Raw genomic sequence first — 16862 nt, 5'->3', positions numbered from 1 at the left:
TCAGGCAGTGTATAGAATGGTACGCTGGATGGATCCATGGTCTGACTCTGTACAAGGGCAGTTTCTTATGTTTCTCTGTAACAAAGCAGATCTCGAAAGCCTGAAGTTTTCTCTTCCCGCCATACAGTACATGAGAATCTCTTTTTCCCTGAGAAACTTACAGCCAGTCCATGTGCTCACTATCACGTTCTGAGGACACAACAAAGCCAAGAAGGAACTAAGGTGAAAACTGTTTAGAAAGAAGACCTCGTCCTTTAGTCCAGAGGCATTTCAAGGTTGATTCATTTTCTCAGGGTCAAGAGTTCATAAATAAATCAAGGCGGTTGGAAGGGGCTCACTGAGCATTCAGACTGAAAACATCCTGAGTTTTAAATGTTCATAAATTTGTTTAATCCAAGGCAGTTGGAATCTGCTCATCTCTATATTATGCTCATGGTTTCTGATTGCCTTTCTGACAATTTTGGTTTCTTCTTCTCAGTTTCGCATTTTTCCAATATGCAGTTCAGTTCTCCACTTTTCCACATCGATTTGTGGTTTATTTATTTTAAAAGTCCTCCTGAAAATTCACCAGCAGTTTAGTATGAATTTCTCCTAATATACACCTTTTTGCAAGGAGCGTTTGATTTATGGTATTTCTATGCTGCTTTCCATTCAAATCAATCTCAAAGCGGCTTAAGAACAATAAACAACAATAACATGATAGAACATCACAAATACAGCATAAATCAAATAATATAATTAATGAACTATCAATAAAACACTAACAATCTATAAAACATTAACGAAGTAGCAACTAAAAATAAACATCACAATTAGCAAAAGTAATATTATATGATGAACAAATCAATACAGTCCAATATACATGCATTTGCAAAGCTACTTCCCCTAATATAATGCAGATTTGTCCGCTATTTTCATTAATGTACTCATTTTTATGCACACTTTTATTCATTTTTGTACACATTACTTGGCTGGAAAATTCCACTGCAAAATTCGGAGAGGTATGACTTTTGCACAGTTGGCTGTGTATCAGTTTGCATATTTTTTCCGGAAAGTCTGAGTTAAGAGACGTTTGCCTTTGAATGCACACTGAATAGAATTTCTCCCCCATCCTTACTTTCAGGGAAGGGCCCAGATTCCCTGACACTAAATGAACTGTGCTGCGTGAAAGAGTACTTTCTTTTGTCTGTACTGAATCTTCCATAATTCAGATTCATTGGATGGCCACAAAGTTCAATACTATCAATGGGAGAAAAACTTACCCACTTTCTTCTCACAATGCTTGATTTTACACACCTTTTACTTGTCCCCAGGGACCAAAATGTGTGGTTATACAAACCAGGAACAGTGCATTCTTAGCACACGATTAGAGAAGAAAAAGTGGGGTCCCCAAGCTTTGAGGTACAGTGGGAATGGGGAACCTCAAGCGTGGGGGCCAAATCCCTGTCCATTTGGCCCTTGTGACTGTCCTCGGGCAATAAACCCTCCCAAGTTATTCTCCTCAGCAGCCTTGTTTTTTACACACACAAAGTGTTTTTTGCCTGGCTAGAAATGCATCCTTGAAATCTGATAAAGACTCCTGCTCGCCTGGATAGAGAAGGCTGTGTGTGTGCAAACTAGCCTACTGTACAAAGATGAAATTCCCATTTGTTGCTCTGCCCATTTTTGCCTGGCACTAGCCTGTGGCCGCCAGAAGGAAATGTGTCCCTTGGAGTGAAAAAGGTTCCCCTCTCCCTACCCCTGCCTTACTTGGAGCTCTGCCTGTACTACCACCTTAGACCCATTGCTCGTCTGCATGGAGAAGAATGAGGCCAGAGCCACTGAACTGGCACATCCACAGATACCCGGCCTGACAGTTTGGCGATGACCATTACCATTTCGTTTTGTCAGGGCCTCGGCCTTTTCCGCACCACTTTGAAGGCGGCAGCAAAGAGATAGCAGCTTCCAGGGGAGCAGGCAGCAGGAGCCGTGCCCTGAGCGTCGCTTAAACGTCCGACCGCACTCATTCAGCCCCCACCGGCCCGTGACAGGCTTTGACAGCCAGACTCCTTAATTCCTTTTTCTTATTCCCTTAATCTGTCATCTTTATCAGGCCGGGGAAGTGCCAAGCAGCGTGCAGGAGCCCCAGCCCCGATCAATCTCCACATTACAGCTGACAGAATGGTGCTAATAACTTATTGATCTCGTGTTTGCCGAGCCCCGCCGGGGCCAAAAAGCCTGCCATTGATTGGCTTGAGGGAAAAGGAACCTCTCGGGCTGAGCGCCGAGCGGAAAGCCTTCAAATTGTCTTCTTCCCAAGGAGCTCAAAGACAGAGTGAGGGGAGGCGAAAGGGAAGGTAGGTGGGAGAGGAGGGAGAGATGGGAGAAAACTCACACACACACACACACACACACACACACGGTAGTTTCGGGGTTGAGAAAATAATGGGGAGAAAAGATGGGAAAGGAGAAAATTAGAGGCAATATTTTGTAATAAGGGAGCCACTAGATTCGTGGAGGGGAAGCCTGGCAATGGCTACTAGTGGGAACGGCGATTTTCTCCCCCACTCTTATCAGAGGCAGTATGCCTATGAATGACTGTTGCTGGGAATTGCAAATGCTATTGTGCTCAGGTCTGGTTTGGGAGCTTCCCCTGGCGATCTGGTTGGCAACTGCTGAGAACAGGGTGCTAGACCGTGATGGACTTTTGTCCTGATCCGACAGCCCAGCTCTTCTTATGGTCTTATTCAGTATACCCTCCTAGGCTTACTTTAAAAGGCAGTTACACAACTTTATAGAGGGGAAGGCTAGCACCTGGCTATAGGCCACTGTGGTCCTGTTCCACCTCCGCTGTTGGGAGGCAGTATACCCACGAATACGAAGTTTGTGGGAATTTCAGGTGGGGAGACTGTTCATTGGGGAACTGTGAGGACAGGATATGCTAGGCAAGATGGGCCCTTGACTTGATCCAGCACAGAACTTCTTATGCTTCTAGGACTTTGGTATGTTTGACACACAAATGTGTGTGACATGGAGGAATCACTACAAGATGAGTTTCTCCCTCAGTACTCAAGGTAAAACCTGACTTATCAAAGTCCACCCCACCTCTCACAGGCAAGTGGCAGGTTTGAGGAGGCTCTTGAGATGTGATGGGACCACCTTCTAATTGGGTGTCCTCTTGAGGTTCCCTGGGGATGGGCAGGCTTGTTTTGTGGTATGTTAAGAGTGGCTCCCTTCCATTTTTTAGCTGCTATACAGAGTGCCATCTCTTCTCCAGGCATCCACCATTTTGTTTTCCATCCATGATGACTTGGGGACATTTCTAGTCCCACCTGGAGATGGTACCCAAGACACCTTCTGCATTCAAAGCAGACAGTCTACCACCAAGCTACGGCCCTTCCCTTAAGACACAGGAAGCTGCCTAATACTGAGTCAGACCACTGGGACCGTCCAGCTTAGTGCCGCCTACACTGGCTGGCAGCAAGTCATTGGGATTTCAGGCAGGCGACATTACCAGCTGTAGCTGGAGATGCTGGGGATTGAAGCCAGGACCTTCTGCACGCAAAGCAGGTGCTCTACCACTGAGCCACAGCCCCTCCCCATAGCGGAGAAAGTGGGGAGAGAGAGAAATGCAAAACACAAGAAAATGGAAGAACAGAATTCTAGAAGTGAAGTGTGAGGAGGAAGGGAGGGAAGGGAAGCCAGGAATGAGTGACTGGGAAATTGAAAATGGGTGGTGGTGATTTGCACTGCAAAGTCTCCCCTGAGTTCTTAATTGGTTGGGCTCTTCCCCACCCCCACGATGCAGCTGCTCCCTGGCCAATTAGTTTCCCACTGCTAGAGAGAGAGCACAGCATCCACGGTGGAACAACAAGTCCTCCTGGCAGCCTGTTCAATACCTCTCTTTTGCAACTGCGGAGGGGGGCAGGTCCCTGGTTAATTTATGAGCTGTGCGGTCACATTACCGGCTTAACCCTTACATCTCAGCGGCCTTCAGGCGCGCCAGCGGACTGGGCCCCCCTTGCTCAACTTCAGCATGTCACGATGTCAAGTCCATCCAGGGGAGCAAAGGAAGCTTTCTCATGCAGAGGCATAACCACAAAAAAGTGCTGGAGGCACAGAATGCAAGAAAAATGAGAAAGGATAAGGTTCTTAAAGTGCCCCTTCCCAAGTTTATTGTAGCTGTTAATGCCCAACACTCAGCTGCATGTGACTAGGGAACAAAATTCAATGTATTCCCCCAACCCGTACTGTTTTAACATAAGGAGCTGCTCCAGAAGAAGGAAAACTTTTAATTACAATAAACTTTAAAGGTAAAGGGACTCCTGACCGTTAGGTCCAGTCGTGGACAACTCTGGGGTTGCGGCGCTCATCTCGCTTTACTGGCCGAGGGAGCCGGCGTACAGCTTCTGGGTCATGTGGCCAGCATGGTGAACCAGAGCAGCGCACGGAAACACTGTTTACCTTCCCGCCGGAAGGTAGACCTATTTATCTACTTGCACTTTGATGTGCTTTCAAACTGCTAGGTTGGCAGGAGCAGGAACCGAGCAACGGGAGCTCACCCTGTCGCAGGGATTCGAACCACCGACCTTCTGATTGGCAAGCCCTAGGCTCTGTGGTACTTTTGACAAAAACCCTGTTGTCTTTCTGGTTTTCTTATACTTGGATGGCTTTATAATAAGATTATGGCCCATCTAGTTTAGTACTACACATACTGGCAGCAGCTGTCCAGGGTATCAGACAGGGTGCCTTTGCCCAGCATACAACATTCCAAGAACCTCTAAAGAAAACTGGTGGCTGAAGAATCAGCAGGCATGAACATTCCTCTCCACTTGTATTCCATGACTGGGCGTCTGCCCAATTTGATCAAAGGCAGCGCTCCGTGAGCAGAGAGATAATAACTCAGGTTATCAGATGATAACCGCTATTATGTGAATAACTCCATATGCCAATTCACCCGTGCTCTAGGAGAGGAAAGCAAGGAAGCGATCTGCTTATATGAAGGAAGCAATTTGCTTGAAAATGTTTCCCAACCTCTTAGGATCCCAGATTCAAGAAAACCAAAACAGCGTGGAAATTGATCGTCCTGCCAGTTTGAAGAAGAGGGGATGGGAAACCACAGACTAAGTAACTGGGGGAGGGGGCAATTTAAATCACCCCCATCCTCAGTTTAAACAAACACCAGCCACAAGAGGGTGGAAAGGCTGTCAATGGTTCTCCTCTTCAAACAGCTCTTCCTTTTGCAGCAAAAAAGGCAGCAATGACTGCCTGAGATGCTTGACCGGGAAGGAGTTGGCTTTCTGCTCAATTTCATGTGATGAGCAATCAGTTATAGGTTTTCTTTTAAATTAAAAAATAATAATAATTAAATCGGGAAGGTGCAGTCAGGTAGTAAAGCAAAAATCATCCTTTCACCTCCCAATTTGCTCCTTTATCCTCTGGGATCACAGAAGAGGAAAGGGCAGTAGCCCAGTGGTAAAACACCTGCTTTGTATCTGGAGGGATGCTGGCAGTCAGTGTAGGCAACACTAGCTAGATGGGCCAAGGATCTGTCTCAGTATAAGGCGGTTTCCTATTTCTTATGTGAAGGGCTGTAGCTCAGGGGTAAAAGGGAGTTACAGTAGAGCGAGACTTGTTTGAGAAAACAAGGACGGTTAAAATCTGAGTTATGAATTGAACAATAGCGAAGAACGCAGAGACTGTAATGAGGGCAAAAATCTCAAGTCATCTGGAACATGGGGAGTCCCCTTTTGAAATTTTTTATAATTGGAATATATAATTCTGGTATTATTATTATCTGGTATTATTATTATTACTGGAATATAGAAAGCTGCCTTACCAAGTCAAACCATTGAGTAAATCTAGCTTAGCACTGTAGTGGCGCAGTCCTTCCGGGTCTTCAGATAGGAACTTCTCCCAGCCCTACCTCAAGATGCTGGGGATTGAATCTGGGACCTTCTGCATGCAAAGCAAGTGCTCCAGCCGCTATGCTATGCTATCCAGCCAGGCATCAACCACAGCCCATAACAGACTCTGCGTTCCTAATACACTCTTCTATGGGGTCTCCTCTGACATCTTCACACAGCTCTAGGTCCCATCCTGCCAGAACTGTGCTTCATGCTCCCCGCATGCTCTGATGCCCGTGTGCCCAGCACTGACAACGTTCAGAAGTTCAAATAAATAATTTGGAAAGCTGTTTCCATTTGGAAAGCCAGTGAACCAGATCCTGGTAACAGAAAGCAAAAATAAACTTAAAAATGGCACCATCCCCTTTAGCCATTGAAGTCAAAGTCACTGATTTTGGAGAAGTGAAATGTTATCAAAACAAAAATCTTGCAGTAATGTTACTGTGCCATATCCCACCCCTTCCATGTTGCTTCATTTCTTTCCTTCCTATGATAATCACATGAGCGATCTCAACCAATCAGCAACCATAGGCTCAGGGTTAATGATGCAGGGTCCCATGGGGGATGGCTAATAATAAGAGTCAAGACTAGGAATAGGGAGATTCCAATACAGTGGTACCTCGACTTACATACGCTTCAGATTACATACACTTCAGGTTACAGACTCCGCTAACCCAGAAATAGTACCTTGGGTTAAGAACTTTGCTTCAGGATGAGAATAGAAATCGTGCTCTGGCAGCGCGGCGGCAGCAGGAGGCCCCATTAGCTAAAGTGGTGCTTCAGGTTAGGAACAGTTTCAGGTTAAGAACGGACCTCCGGAACGAATTAAGTACTTAACCCGAGGTACCACTGTATTCCCATACTTTTGCTCACAGGATGGTTTTGAGGAGAAAATGTGGGAGGCAAGAATCATGTAGGACGTGCTGATCTCCTTAGTGGAAAGCTGAGATACTACTCAGAAACATAGGTCACATCTGTGCCATACATTTGAAGCACTATTATACCTCTGGGAACTGTAGCTCTGTGAAGCCAGCACCCTAATCTAGCAACATTTCCCAGGATTCTCAACTACTGTTAAAATGGTATCATAGCACTTCAAACATGTGGTGTGGATGCAGTCGTAGTGAATCGGGACGATGTCATGATTCTATACAGCCAACCAGATCAGGCTGCAGAATAACATCACTGAGAGCGATCAAGGGTGAGGGCAACTTAAAACAAGGCAAACAAAAACCAGTTCAACATGGAATTCTGAAAAAGACAATGGAAACCAAAGGCAGTTTTTCGGGAGGTACCCAAAGCATTTGGGGTGACAGCAGGGCGGTGAGAAGAGAAAAGAGCAAATAGTTTTGAGTCAGCCACAGGAAGAAACTAAAAGACCCCAGGGCTAGAGCATTCCCTACGGACACACGCAAGCCGATCAGCTCCTTCTTTTGACAGGCGCTGTCTTCATAAGCTTCCCACCCCCTCCTCCTCTTCCGCCAGCCGCCCATCTTCGCTTTTGCATGCCCTGGCAGAGTGAATTAGCCAAACTGGATAGAAAGGATTGGATTTGTTTACAGACACGCAGCAAGCTTCTCAGGGAGGCTCTAAGTCTGTGTTTGATGTGCAAACCTCCAGCTTTGCCGCCATGCCTTTGTCAGGCGGACCCCGGCTCCTGCGCTCATCCCTTTGTGTGTCGCTCTCAATTAAGATTAAAAAGGGCCTTATGCCATCATCCTCCCTTCTCGCACACAGAGAAAATCCCTTTGTGGCAAGAGAGCAGCACCTTGTAGGCAGCTTCGCATTTATCTGATCTGTGGGGGGGGGCGCAGCGGCACAAAGAGTGGCGGGAAGCCGGGGAGCGGCGGCGGGGGGAGTCGGTACAACTCAACCATTAGAACAATTGCAAATCCTACCACTGCAGGGGGGGGGGGGAGAGCACAGATCCTGCAATGAATTAATTAAGAGCAAATTACATTTTTTTAAAAAAGATCAGTGGTCTTTTTTTGCATTCGTCTGCTGCAGAACTGTGGGAAGGGGACGTCAGTAGCCGTGGACTGCAGACATAAAAATAACAGGAGTGTAGATACACAAGATAGACTAAGGCTGGGTTTTTTGCAGTCCGAGGGCCACATTCTCTTCTGGATAACCTTCCAGGGGGCCACATGACAGCGGTGGGCAGAGCCAGAGTCAAATGTTGGGTGGAGCAATGAATGTCAACATTACCTTTACATAGCAGGCTAATTTCCTGGGAGGGGAGGGAGGGAGGAGGCCAGAGGGGGTGGCACCCAGAGAACTCACTCGAAAATCCGAATGTGCCTAATAAAAGTTGGAGACTCCTGCCTTATGTGGTATAAAAATTCACCTGCTACAACAGGCATAGGCCCACTCGGCCCTCCAGATTTTTTGGGACTACAACTCCCATCATCCCTAGCTAACAGGAACAGTGGTCAGGGATGATGGGAGTTGTAGTCCCAAAAACATCTGGAGGGCCGAGTTTGCCTATGCCTGTTCTACAACATGGACAGAAGTATTTTGTAGAATGCAGGTAGGGCTATACCAGGTGACTTCATCCTATTATTATTTTTTGTGGGCAGCAAACCCTACCTGAGCAGCATTTGCAAGAGGTGAAGCAACAGCAGAGGATCGGCTACAAATATCGTTTTTACCATATACCCCATCCAGGGATCTTCAGGCAAGTGACCCCCCTCTCCTGAAGCCACAGCTCCTCTTTGCAAGACCTAAGAACTGCTGCACAACTCATGAGTAGCAGCCGCCGCCAGTGAGTCCTCTGTGGCAACCATTCAGTGCTTTACAGTTAAAGAGCACTCAAGTACACTCGAGTACATAATATGACAATGCACTCAGTTCTCAAAAGCGAGTGCTATTTGCTTTACGTAACACTTATTCTCTAAGCCATGCTCTGCTTGAGAGGGAGGAGGAGAGGTGGTACAGTGGCGGCTTAAAACACTGAGGGGTTGTGTCCAATGAGGGCTTACTCAAGAGTAGACCCACTGAAATGAATGGACCCAGGTTAGGACTAGAATTGGACACAACCCTGGAAAATTGGGCTGGGAATCTGGGGAAGAGGGGGGGGGATTTAATTCAGATAGCACTTTAAAGGTGAATCTACTCAATTTGAACTTTCCAAAACAATACACAAACCAAAACACAACCACTCCTTGAAATTCACACCACTCCCAATTTTGCACTGCCAATTCTCCTGCCAAGTAATAAGTTAAAAAAAAGAGAGCATGCGCTAAGGTGAAGTGCCTAGATATGTGTCAAGAAAATTGTAAAGTTCATAGCCCCCCGAGATCTCGCTGTAATATGTGGAAATATTTTCTGGAGTGATCTGTAATAATTTGATTTGATATTTTTAAGCGAAGTGGTTGATGTGTTGCGAGTTATGTTGTTTTATGTGTGATGGGGAAAATGGAAATTAATAATAATAGTAATTTAAAAAGGTAATGCCTAGATAAAGTCACTCCCCACCACTACCAATCATACTTTGAACAGAGGATATGACTCTGCTGGCCAGGTAAATACAAGAAAGTGATCTGATATAAGGACTCCTTCCTTACATAGTTGCATTTGCATGAATGTCTGCACAGCAGTTGGGGTCTGAACCACCAGCCATTTTCCCTCTTCCCCCACATAAAATGTTGCCTTGATTAATTATGATTTAGTTTGTATTATTTGACTATATTTGTTTCTTTTTGGAAAATACAATAAAAATCCATTAATTAAAAAAACATGAAACCAACACACAAAAATACACTATATTGGCGAACATAGCTTTGAAAAAAATGTGTCCATATAAGGAAAAATTGCATACAATTGGGCAAAAGTCGCTCTCTCAAAGGCTGATGAATTTTCATGTGCCCCCCCCCCTTTTAAAATGGAAACAGACACAGAAATGTAGAGAACTAAAGATTGTAAAAATGAGAGACTGAGACAAATAGATTCCAACATCCTTAGCTGAGAGACAGACTGGGATGTTTTACTCAGTTACGCTCAGTGGTTTAATTTAGCCTTGTCCTGAGCCGATTTCATCAGCGAGGCAATGTTTGAAGGAGTTTAACAGTGCAGCCCCCCAGCCCCCTTCTTAACACAGCACAATCTCACCTCTGCATTCTTGCAGAGAGAGCAAAGCCAAGCCCCAGCGATAATTATAATAAATCTTTTGGTGCTGGGCAGGGAGCGCACGCCTAGCCCTGCTCCATGATTAAGAGATCCCTGTAATACCTTACGGTCCCCAGTGGGCTGGGCAGAGCGGGGTCTAGCTAAGCATTGCATCAAACAAGTTAAGAATATCTCAATCATTAAGCGGCAACCCACGGCAGCTCCGAGCGCAATCGATGGGGCAATTAGATTTTATCAGCACCTGCTTCCCTCCCCCCCTCCCCCCAGGCCTCTCCTCTCACATGTGCTGGCTAGGCAGAAGTCCAAGTTATACCTACCTCCCCTCTGTGAAAAGGCAAGGTACAGCACCAGATTTATGCTTCCATTTAAGAACATAAGAGGAGCCTTGCTGGATCAGACTGGGGGCTCATCTAGTCCAGCCTCCTGTTCCCACAGAGGCCAAAGGAAAGCCCACAAGCAAGACCTTAACATAGTACCAACTCTCCTGCAGTTTGCAACAACTGATATTCAGAAGCACACTGCCTCTAACAGCGGAGGTAAAACACAGCCAACAGGGTTAGCAGCCATTGATACCTGTCTCCTCCATGAATTTGTCTAATCCTCTTTTAAAGCCATCCTATTCGGCCATTGTTGCTTCTTGTGGGAAACAGCTCCGTGCTGCTTGAACAAGTACTTCCTTTGCTCTGTCTTGAATCTTCCAGCAGCTTGGGGAACCTATATAGTCGTACTTAGGGTTACAAACCTTACTTCTGAGTACGCACAGATTCCATTCTAAGGGCCTAAACACTCTTTCTCAGCTCAACCAACCTCACAGTGCTTGCTATGAGGATACAACAAGGGGTAGACTATGTACACCACCATTCACAGCTCCTTGAGGATACAAGGAATACAAACGTCCTAAATAAAGTTATTTAGGAGATTGCTGCAGCCTTGGATTGACCCCAGCACACATCCCTGTATCCCTGCCTCTCTGGATCCTTACCAGTTACCTCAATGGTTCCCTCCGCCTATCTTCAAGGCCTACTTATGTTCTGAGCAACCAGTTCCTAAGAACACAGCAAGCTGCCTTATCCTGAGTCAGACCTTTGGGTCCATCCAGCTCAGTATTGTCTACACCGAACAGCAGTAGCTTTGTGGGGTTTTAGACAGGGGGGCGTTCCCAGCCCTACCTGCAGATGCTGGGGATTGAACCAGGGACCTTCTGGCTGGCAAGGCAGACACACTGCTGTGAGCTACAGCCCCTTCCTTCACCGGCTGCTTACAAAAATAAATAAAGGCTCACAACAGAGCCGCCATCTATCCAATAGCCTCACTTGTTGATTGATGCACCATCGCCCTTTCAAAAGCCAGCCCATCTCTTTCCCACCAACGCTGTCAATGAGAGGAAGGATCAGCAGAAGATACAACTGACCTGTCTTTCATTCTCTCCCTCTCTTTCAGCAGAAGACAAGCCGGAGCCTGCTAAACCCCACAAAAGGTCAGACCGCAGCATAAAGTCGAGGCAGCCACTCAAGCAAGGGGGCCGGCGGAGATGGAGGCACCGCGCGACAAGCTTCTGATTAATGCAATTACAAACCCAACCAAGGTCTCTTTCTGCTTCACTGCGTGCTTACCCACCCCCTTCCCCACCCGCAGGCCTCTTCGCTTCTCTGGCGGAGCATGCTCTGAACACGCAGGCCTCCACATCACAGGATAAACACCAAGGAGAGGCTCAGAATGGCCCAGGTGAGGGTCAAAAGAAAAAGTCACCTTCCCAGGTCTGGGGCAGCAGCCAAACATTTTGGGGGTGGGGACAAGGCATGGGGCAAGGAGGGAGAAGAAGAGGTGAGCCAGAAAGCTTACCTGCTGCCCCCAAGCCAACATCCAAGCTGCTTCTCTTGAATTCGCACCGGCTCTGGGTCTCTGGCATAACGAGCTGGCGACTCTGGTGGAGGTTGGAGATGAAGGAAGTGAGTTCGTTGTCCCGGCTGTGGAAGGGAGAAGAAGGGTTTCACTTACACAGCCAATTGCTAGCAAGCTTCTCCTGAGGCTCTTTTACCTTAACTGCCCTCCCCCCCCCCCAAGCCAACCCTATGATACCCAAAAACCTCCTCCGAATGTGCATTTGGGGTCATTTGTGCTCATGGTGCTATCGAGGGAGTCACATGCAATCTTGCTTTTGCTATTGTTTATGCCTACAGTTTTTTTGGGGGTGGTCATACTGCTATCCTTCCAGGCAGTGCAGATTTTGTAACATTCTGTTGAAATACTGCAACTGATCTGCTTTGTTTTGGTCGCTCTTTTGTTGCACCACAGCCCCTCCAGACAACAATAATATGGTAGAGTTGGTGGAAGCGTCACAGAACTAATAAAGGAGAATAAATTTGCCACTAATGCACTATCCTTGTATCAAGAACATGTTGCAGAATAAATCAGAAAATAAAACGCAAGGCGCTAAGAACTGCATTCTGCTAGTTTCCTTTCCCCCTTAAATAGTGATCTTCTTGTGTTGTCCTTTCTGTTACCTGTAAATGCAGTTCAAAACAAGAGGACCTGATCCCCTATCAGGTTGGTGGGCACAGAGGACAGGGCTCTTTCGTTGGTGGCCCCACACTTGTGGAATTTGCTGATCCATTTGAGATCAGAATGCAGAGACTCCATCACAACTAACAACCTTCAGTAGACCTAATGCCCATGGATTTATCTTCTGCACTCCATGTTCCGACAGAGATATGAAAACATTCCACAACATTAAATAATTCAGGCAAAGCCCTCCACAAATTTCCCTTCTCCCTGACATGCTACAAGGACTACAGAGAAGCGAAAACCCCCCACAACATTAAAGAATTAAGGCAAAGGCAATTCCCAAGAAGGTTCATACTCACACAGCCAGCGGCCTTACTCTGTGCATCGGCAAGACGCCGCACATGACCGCCCACACATTGGCTCCACGGAGACCACCCTAACCAGTGAGTGCTGGGGTGACGGGACCAAGAGTTATCTGCCAAATTACCTAGCAATTGCCCCTCTTTAAATAGCCCTCCTTGAGGCTGAATCCCTCCCCAGCTTGGACCAGCAATGCTGCGGAGCTGCTCCCATGAGCCCATCCAGAGTGTGGGAGGAAAAGGGGGGGGGGAAGGGGCGCTAATCTCCAGTCCAGCGCTCTGCTTAATCAGATAAAGTTTATGACAGAAAAGTCATTAGAGGCAGGTGCTGTCGATGGGCGTCTGGCTCCAGATTTTCAGACAGTGGCGGGGGTTTGTGCTATCTGTCCTCTTTTGCCCCAACCCCTTGCAGAACTGCTCTCTCTACCAAACCTGACCTTAACAGGAGTCTTCAAGCGATGTTAGCTGCAATCCTAAAGGGCTACCCTGTCCCTTCAAGGTAGAATCGCCTCGATGCAGCCACCCAAGTTACAATTTACGTGTGAAGAAGAAGCTTGTTTTCACCACTGGCCATTTAAATCATACCGCCCAATCCATATCTCCTCTCCCCTGCCAGCCTGGCTCCTGCCAACACCACGGCAAGCAATTTCAAGGCTTATCCCTTGCCTAGATACCACCTTCAAGAAGCATTATGCAAAATATTTCCAAAGGAGTTTAGAGGATTAATTTGAGGCGATTATCGGTTCCTCTTAATCGTGCAAATCAATATCTCCGGACGTCAGGGACAAAGGACAGATAAAAGCTGCCGTCAGCACAACAGGAAAAGGAGGCTGGGCCAACCAGGGGTGGGGTGGGGAAAGAGGCCTGACATGGTGGACATGCCAGTGGGTTTAATTGGCTTATAACCCCATCATCACAGCAGTCTAGGGTGCAAGTCTGTGCACCTGTTCCACCCCCCTTCTTATGTCCAATGACCACGGAATGGCACGTTAGGTCAGTGCAATGTTCCATAGCCTGGTTTATACAGGCAGCAAAATGAAGTTTCTAAAGATTTATGTAAATTTATATTCTGCTTGCTCATAAAAAACCCTCAAAGCAGTTTACAAAAAGAATGAAACAATGAAATTATCAATAAAAAACAGTTAATCACTTTGAGGTTTTCCCCTCCAATAAAGCGGTATATAAATTTTATGAAATAAAATAAAAAGGGGAGCCCTATTTCCCCTCACAGAGCTCCAATTCCCATAAATCCCTTGGAAGAGGGATTGATTGTTAAACCATTCTGAAAATGGTTCAACCAAATGCAAATCTGGGAAGTGGGTAATAAGCTCCAAATAACTCTCAGCATTTTAACAAGCGACAGCTCCAATAATTCCTGGAAGCCATCATGAAAGTGGAATCATAACGCTTTAAACGCATGGTGTGAATGTGACCTCAGTCTCTGCTCAAAGAATACTAGATTGTCAGCTTGAAGACTCCCAACTAAGTTTTCTCGAGAGGCTAACTCAGGGATTGCTATCCCCTAACACACAGAGACATCTGATCATGTCACTCTCCCCACACCCCTGTGTGGAAACAGGCCAGGAACAATTTCATCACATGCTGAACAGTTCCTATAGACCAGGGATGGGTGATGATCAGCCTCTGAGACAAATGCAGTCCTGCAAGCCTCTCCATCTAGCCCTTGAGACTCTCCCCACGATATATCCTCTCCCCCAGGGCATGTACCTTCATAGGACCTACTTCACAACCTTCTTGAACATTTTTGCTTGGCTGAAATGCGCTAGTGAACTCTGAGCGGGCATAAAGCAGCTTAATATGTAAGCAAGAAAGTCTGAAAACCGCCTACCAGCATAATGCAAGAACTTCTGAGCTGGGGACAGCCGGGGGGGAGGCACAGATGCCTCTCTCCTAAAAAGAAGAGAGACTTCCTTCCGATATGCACTGATTTTCTTTCTTTTTTCTAAGACACAGCCAGCTCTCCCATGCCCGCCCGCCCTCCCCCAAATACGCACATACAAAATCAGATTAGTCGTCTGATCCCTTCCAGCAGCGTATTTTATATATATATATATATTTTAAAAACGGATTAGAAAAGGAGGCCTAAGAGAGAGATAGGGATCTCCTGAGAGGTTGAAGAGGAGACAGATAATCTCCTGAAGGACTGAAGGTTGCCGTAACCATTTTCAATTTGACCAAGTTTTTCCTCCCTCCACCCCGCCTTTTTGCTAATTAATGCTTTAGAAGGTTTTCAGCGTTGACAGCGCGGAGGAGAAAAGGGAGGGCGGAATACAGAAGGAACATCCAATCTCCCCCTTTCCCACAAACAAGTAAATCAAAGTATGTCTCCTATCTTAACAGTTTTTACTGATAAGTAATGGCCGCTTCATGTATTACGTCAGGAATGGGTGAGAAAAGTGGAAGCAGCAACAAAATGCTGCAGTGGGGAGAGTTGCAACTGAGAGTTGCAGCCAGCTAGCCAGCAATGCCCTTTCCCAGGAGATGCCATTCCATTTCACCTCCCTGAAACAGACCCTTTTTCTCAGGTTGCACGTAACACTGGGCCAAGTTATGGTCGTATCCAATCTAGTCCTACTCAAGAGTAGATGCATTGGAAGATAAAGGTTAAAGCATGCAGGCTCCCAGAGAGAAGACTGCAGCCTCTCTGCTTCTCTCCTGGTCCTCTGTTGCTGTGAGTGAAGCCTTGGTTTGGCTTAGTGTGTTGTACACACCCAAGCTTATGGTTTGCCTGGAGTAAGACAAACCACAATCCTCTGACTGGGCAACACATTAAGCCAAACCATGGCTTGGCTGACAAAAGGTTTAAAAGAGGACTGGGCAAATTCATGGAGGATAAGGCTACCAATGGCTACCAGCCTTAATGGCCACGCTCTGTCTCCCCACAAGGCAGGGCCAGAGAAGCAAAATGTGTCAGGGACCAAGACTTGGGAAAAGCAGAGGATCCCAGAACACCTGCTCCATATTCCTCAGTTCACAGTAAACCTCCACCCATCTCTGTATAAGAGCCAGGGCCCTGCAATTGTCAACTGATGCCCTTCCCCATGTTCCTCCTTCAAGGTCCGGAAGGTGGCAACACAAGAACAGGCCTTTTCAGTGGTGGCCCCCAGCTTGTGGAATGCTCTCCCCAGTGTGACTCGCCTGGTGCCTTCTTTCTCTAGCTCTAGGTGCCAGGCAAAAGCTTTCCTTTTTACCTGGGCTTTTGGCCCTTAGTTTGAAGGATCAACATATTTGCAGCTTCTTTTGGTGGGGCAGAATCTGCTAGACTTGTCTTTTAGTTGTATAGATGTGTGCACTTTTTAGGGCTTTTAAAAAATAATAATTGTATTTGTTCTCATTGGTTTTAGTATTTCTATTGTGCTTGTAAGGCACTTTCAGCTATCTTTATGAGCAAGGAAATAAAGCAACAACAACAACTTCCATCAGCCCTAGCCAGCATAGCCAATGGCCAGGGATGCTGGGAGTGCAGCAACATCTTGAGGACCACCAGTTCCCTCTCTCTCTTTTAAAAGCTGCTGCTTAAACTAATAGCTTCCATCCCAGCCTGATTGGGGTTCTTGCTTCACGGACTATTTCAGGTTAACCTTGGGTGACATTCAAACATGCCAAGATGCTTTGCAAGCGACTGTGGCTACCAAAAAGACAGAAAAATGCTGCAATTCAGCCCATAACAAACAAATGCAATTGTTAATGTCTCCGCCCAACCATCCCCAGATTAATCTATTGTCTGCACGTAATGGGACTAATAGTCCGCTTGCCTTCTCTCAAAAGGCCAACTATCCTAATCCATCCTCTGTAATGGCAATATAATGATTCACCAACGGCAACAGGATAGCTCTGAAGCTTACAGGAAATGGAGCTCGAGAGGAGATATACATGTGAGATGAACTCTGGGCAGAAAGATAACCTCAGCCAACCACACTGGAAGGATGAACATAGCCAGGTGTTTGTGCTGTTTTGCTGACTC

At 46.5% G+C, this 16862-nt stretch overlaps 1 protein-coding gene and 1 long non-coding RNA gene across 15 annotated transcripts in view; one reads left to right on the top strand and one right to left on the bottom strand.

Moving 5' to 3' along the window:
• Positions 1-16862, bottom strand: part of SAMD11 (sterile alpha motif domain containing 11) — a 326641-nt gene that overhangs the window by 63073 nt on the left and 246706 nt on the right. For all 13 annotated transcript variants that reach the window (XM_083512931.1, XM_083512932.1, XM_083512924.1 and 10 more), the window contains one exon: positions 11856-11980. In XM_083512931.1, coding sequence (XP_083369057.1) covers positions 11856-11980 — 125 coding nt within the window. The remainder of the gene's footprint in view (positions 1-11855; positions 11981-16862) is intronic.
• On the top strand, positions 8399-11601 carry LOC310711483. 2 transcript variants are annotated; one of them, XR_014528487.1, is made up of 2 exons: positions 8399-8649; positions 11460-11601. It is a non-coding gene; the product is annotated as an uncharacterized lncRNA (long non-coding RNA). The 2 variants fall into 2 exon arrangements; XR_014528488.1 differs by having other exon boundaries at positions 11454-11601.

The sequence above is a fragment of the Podarcis liolepis genome, assembly GCF_965112155.1.
Source record: "Podarcis liolepis genome assembly, chromosome: 7".
Classification (NCBI taxonomy): Eukaryota; Metazoa; Chordata; class Lepidosauria; order Squamata; family Lacertidae; genus Podarcis; species Podarcis liolepis.
This window is presented reverse-complemented; position numbering and strand designations above follow the sequence as displayed.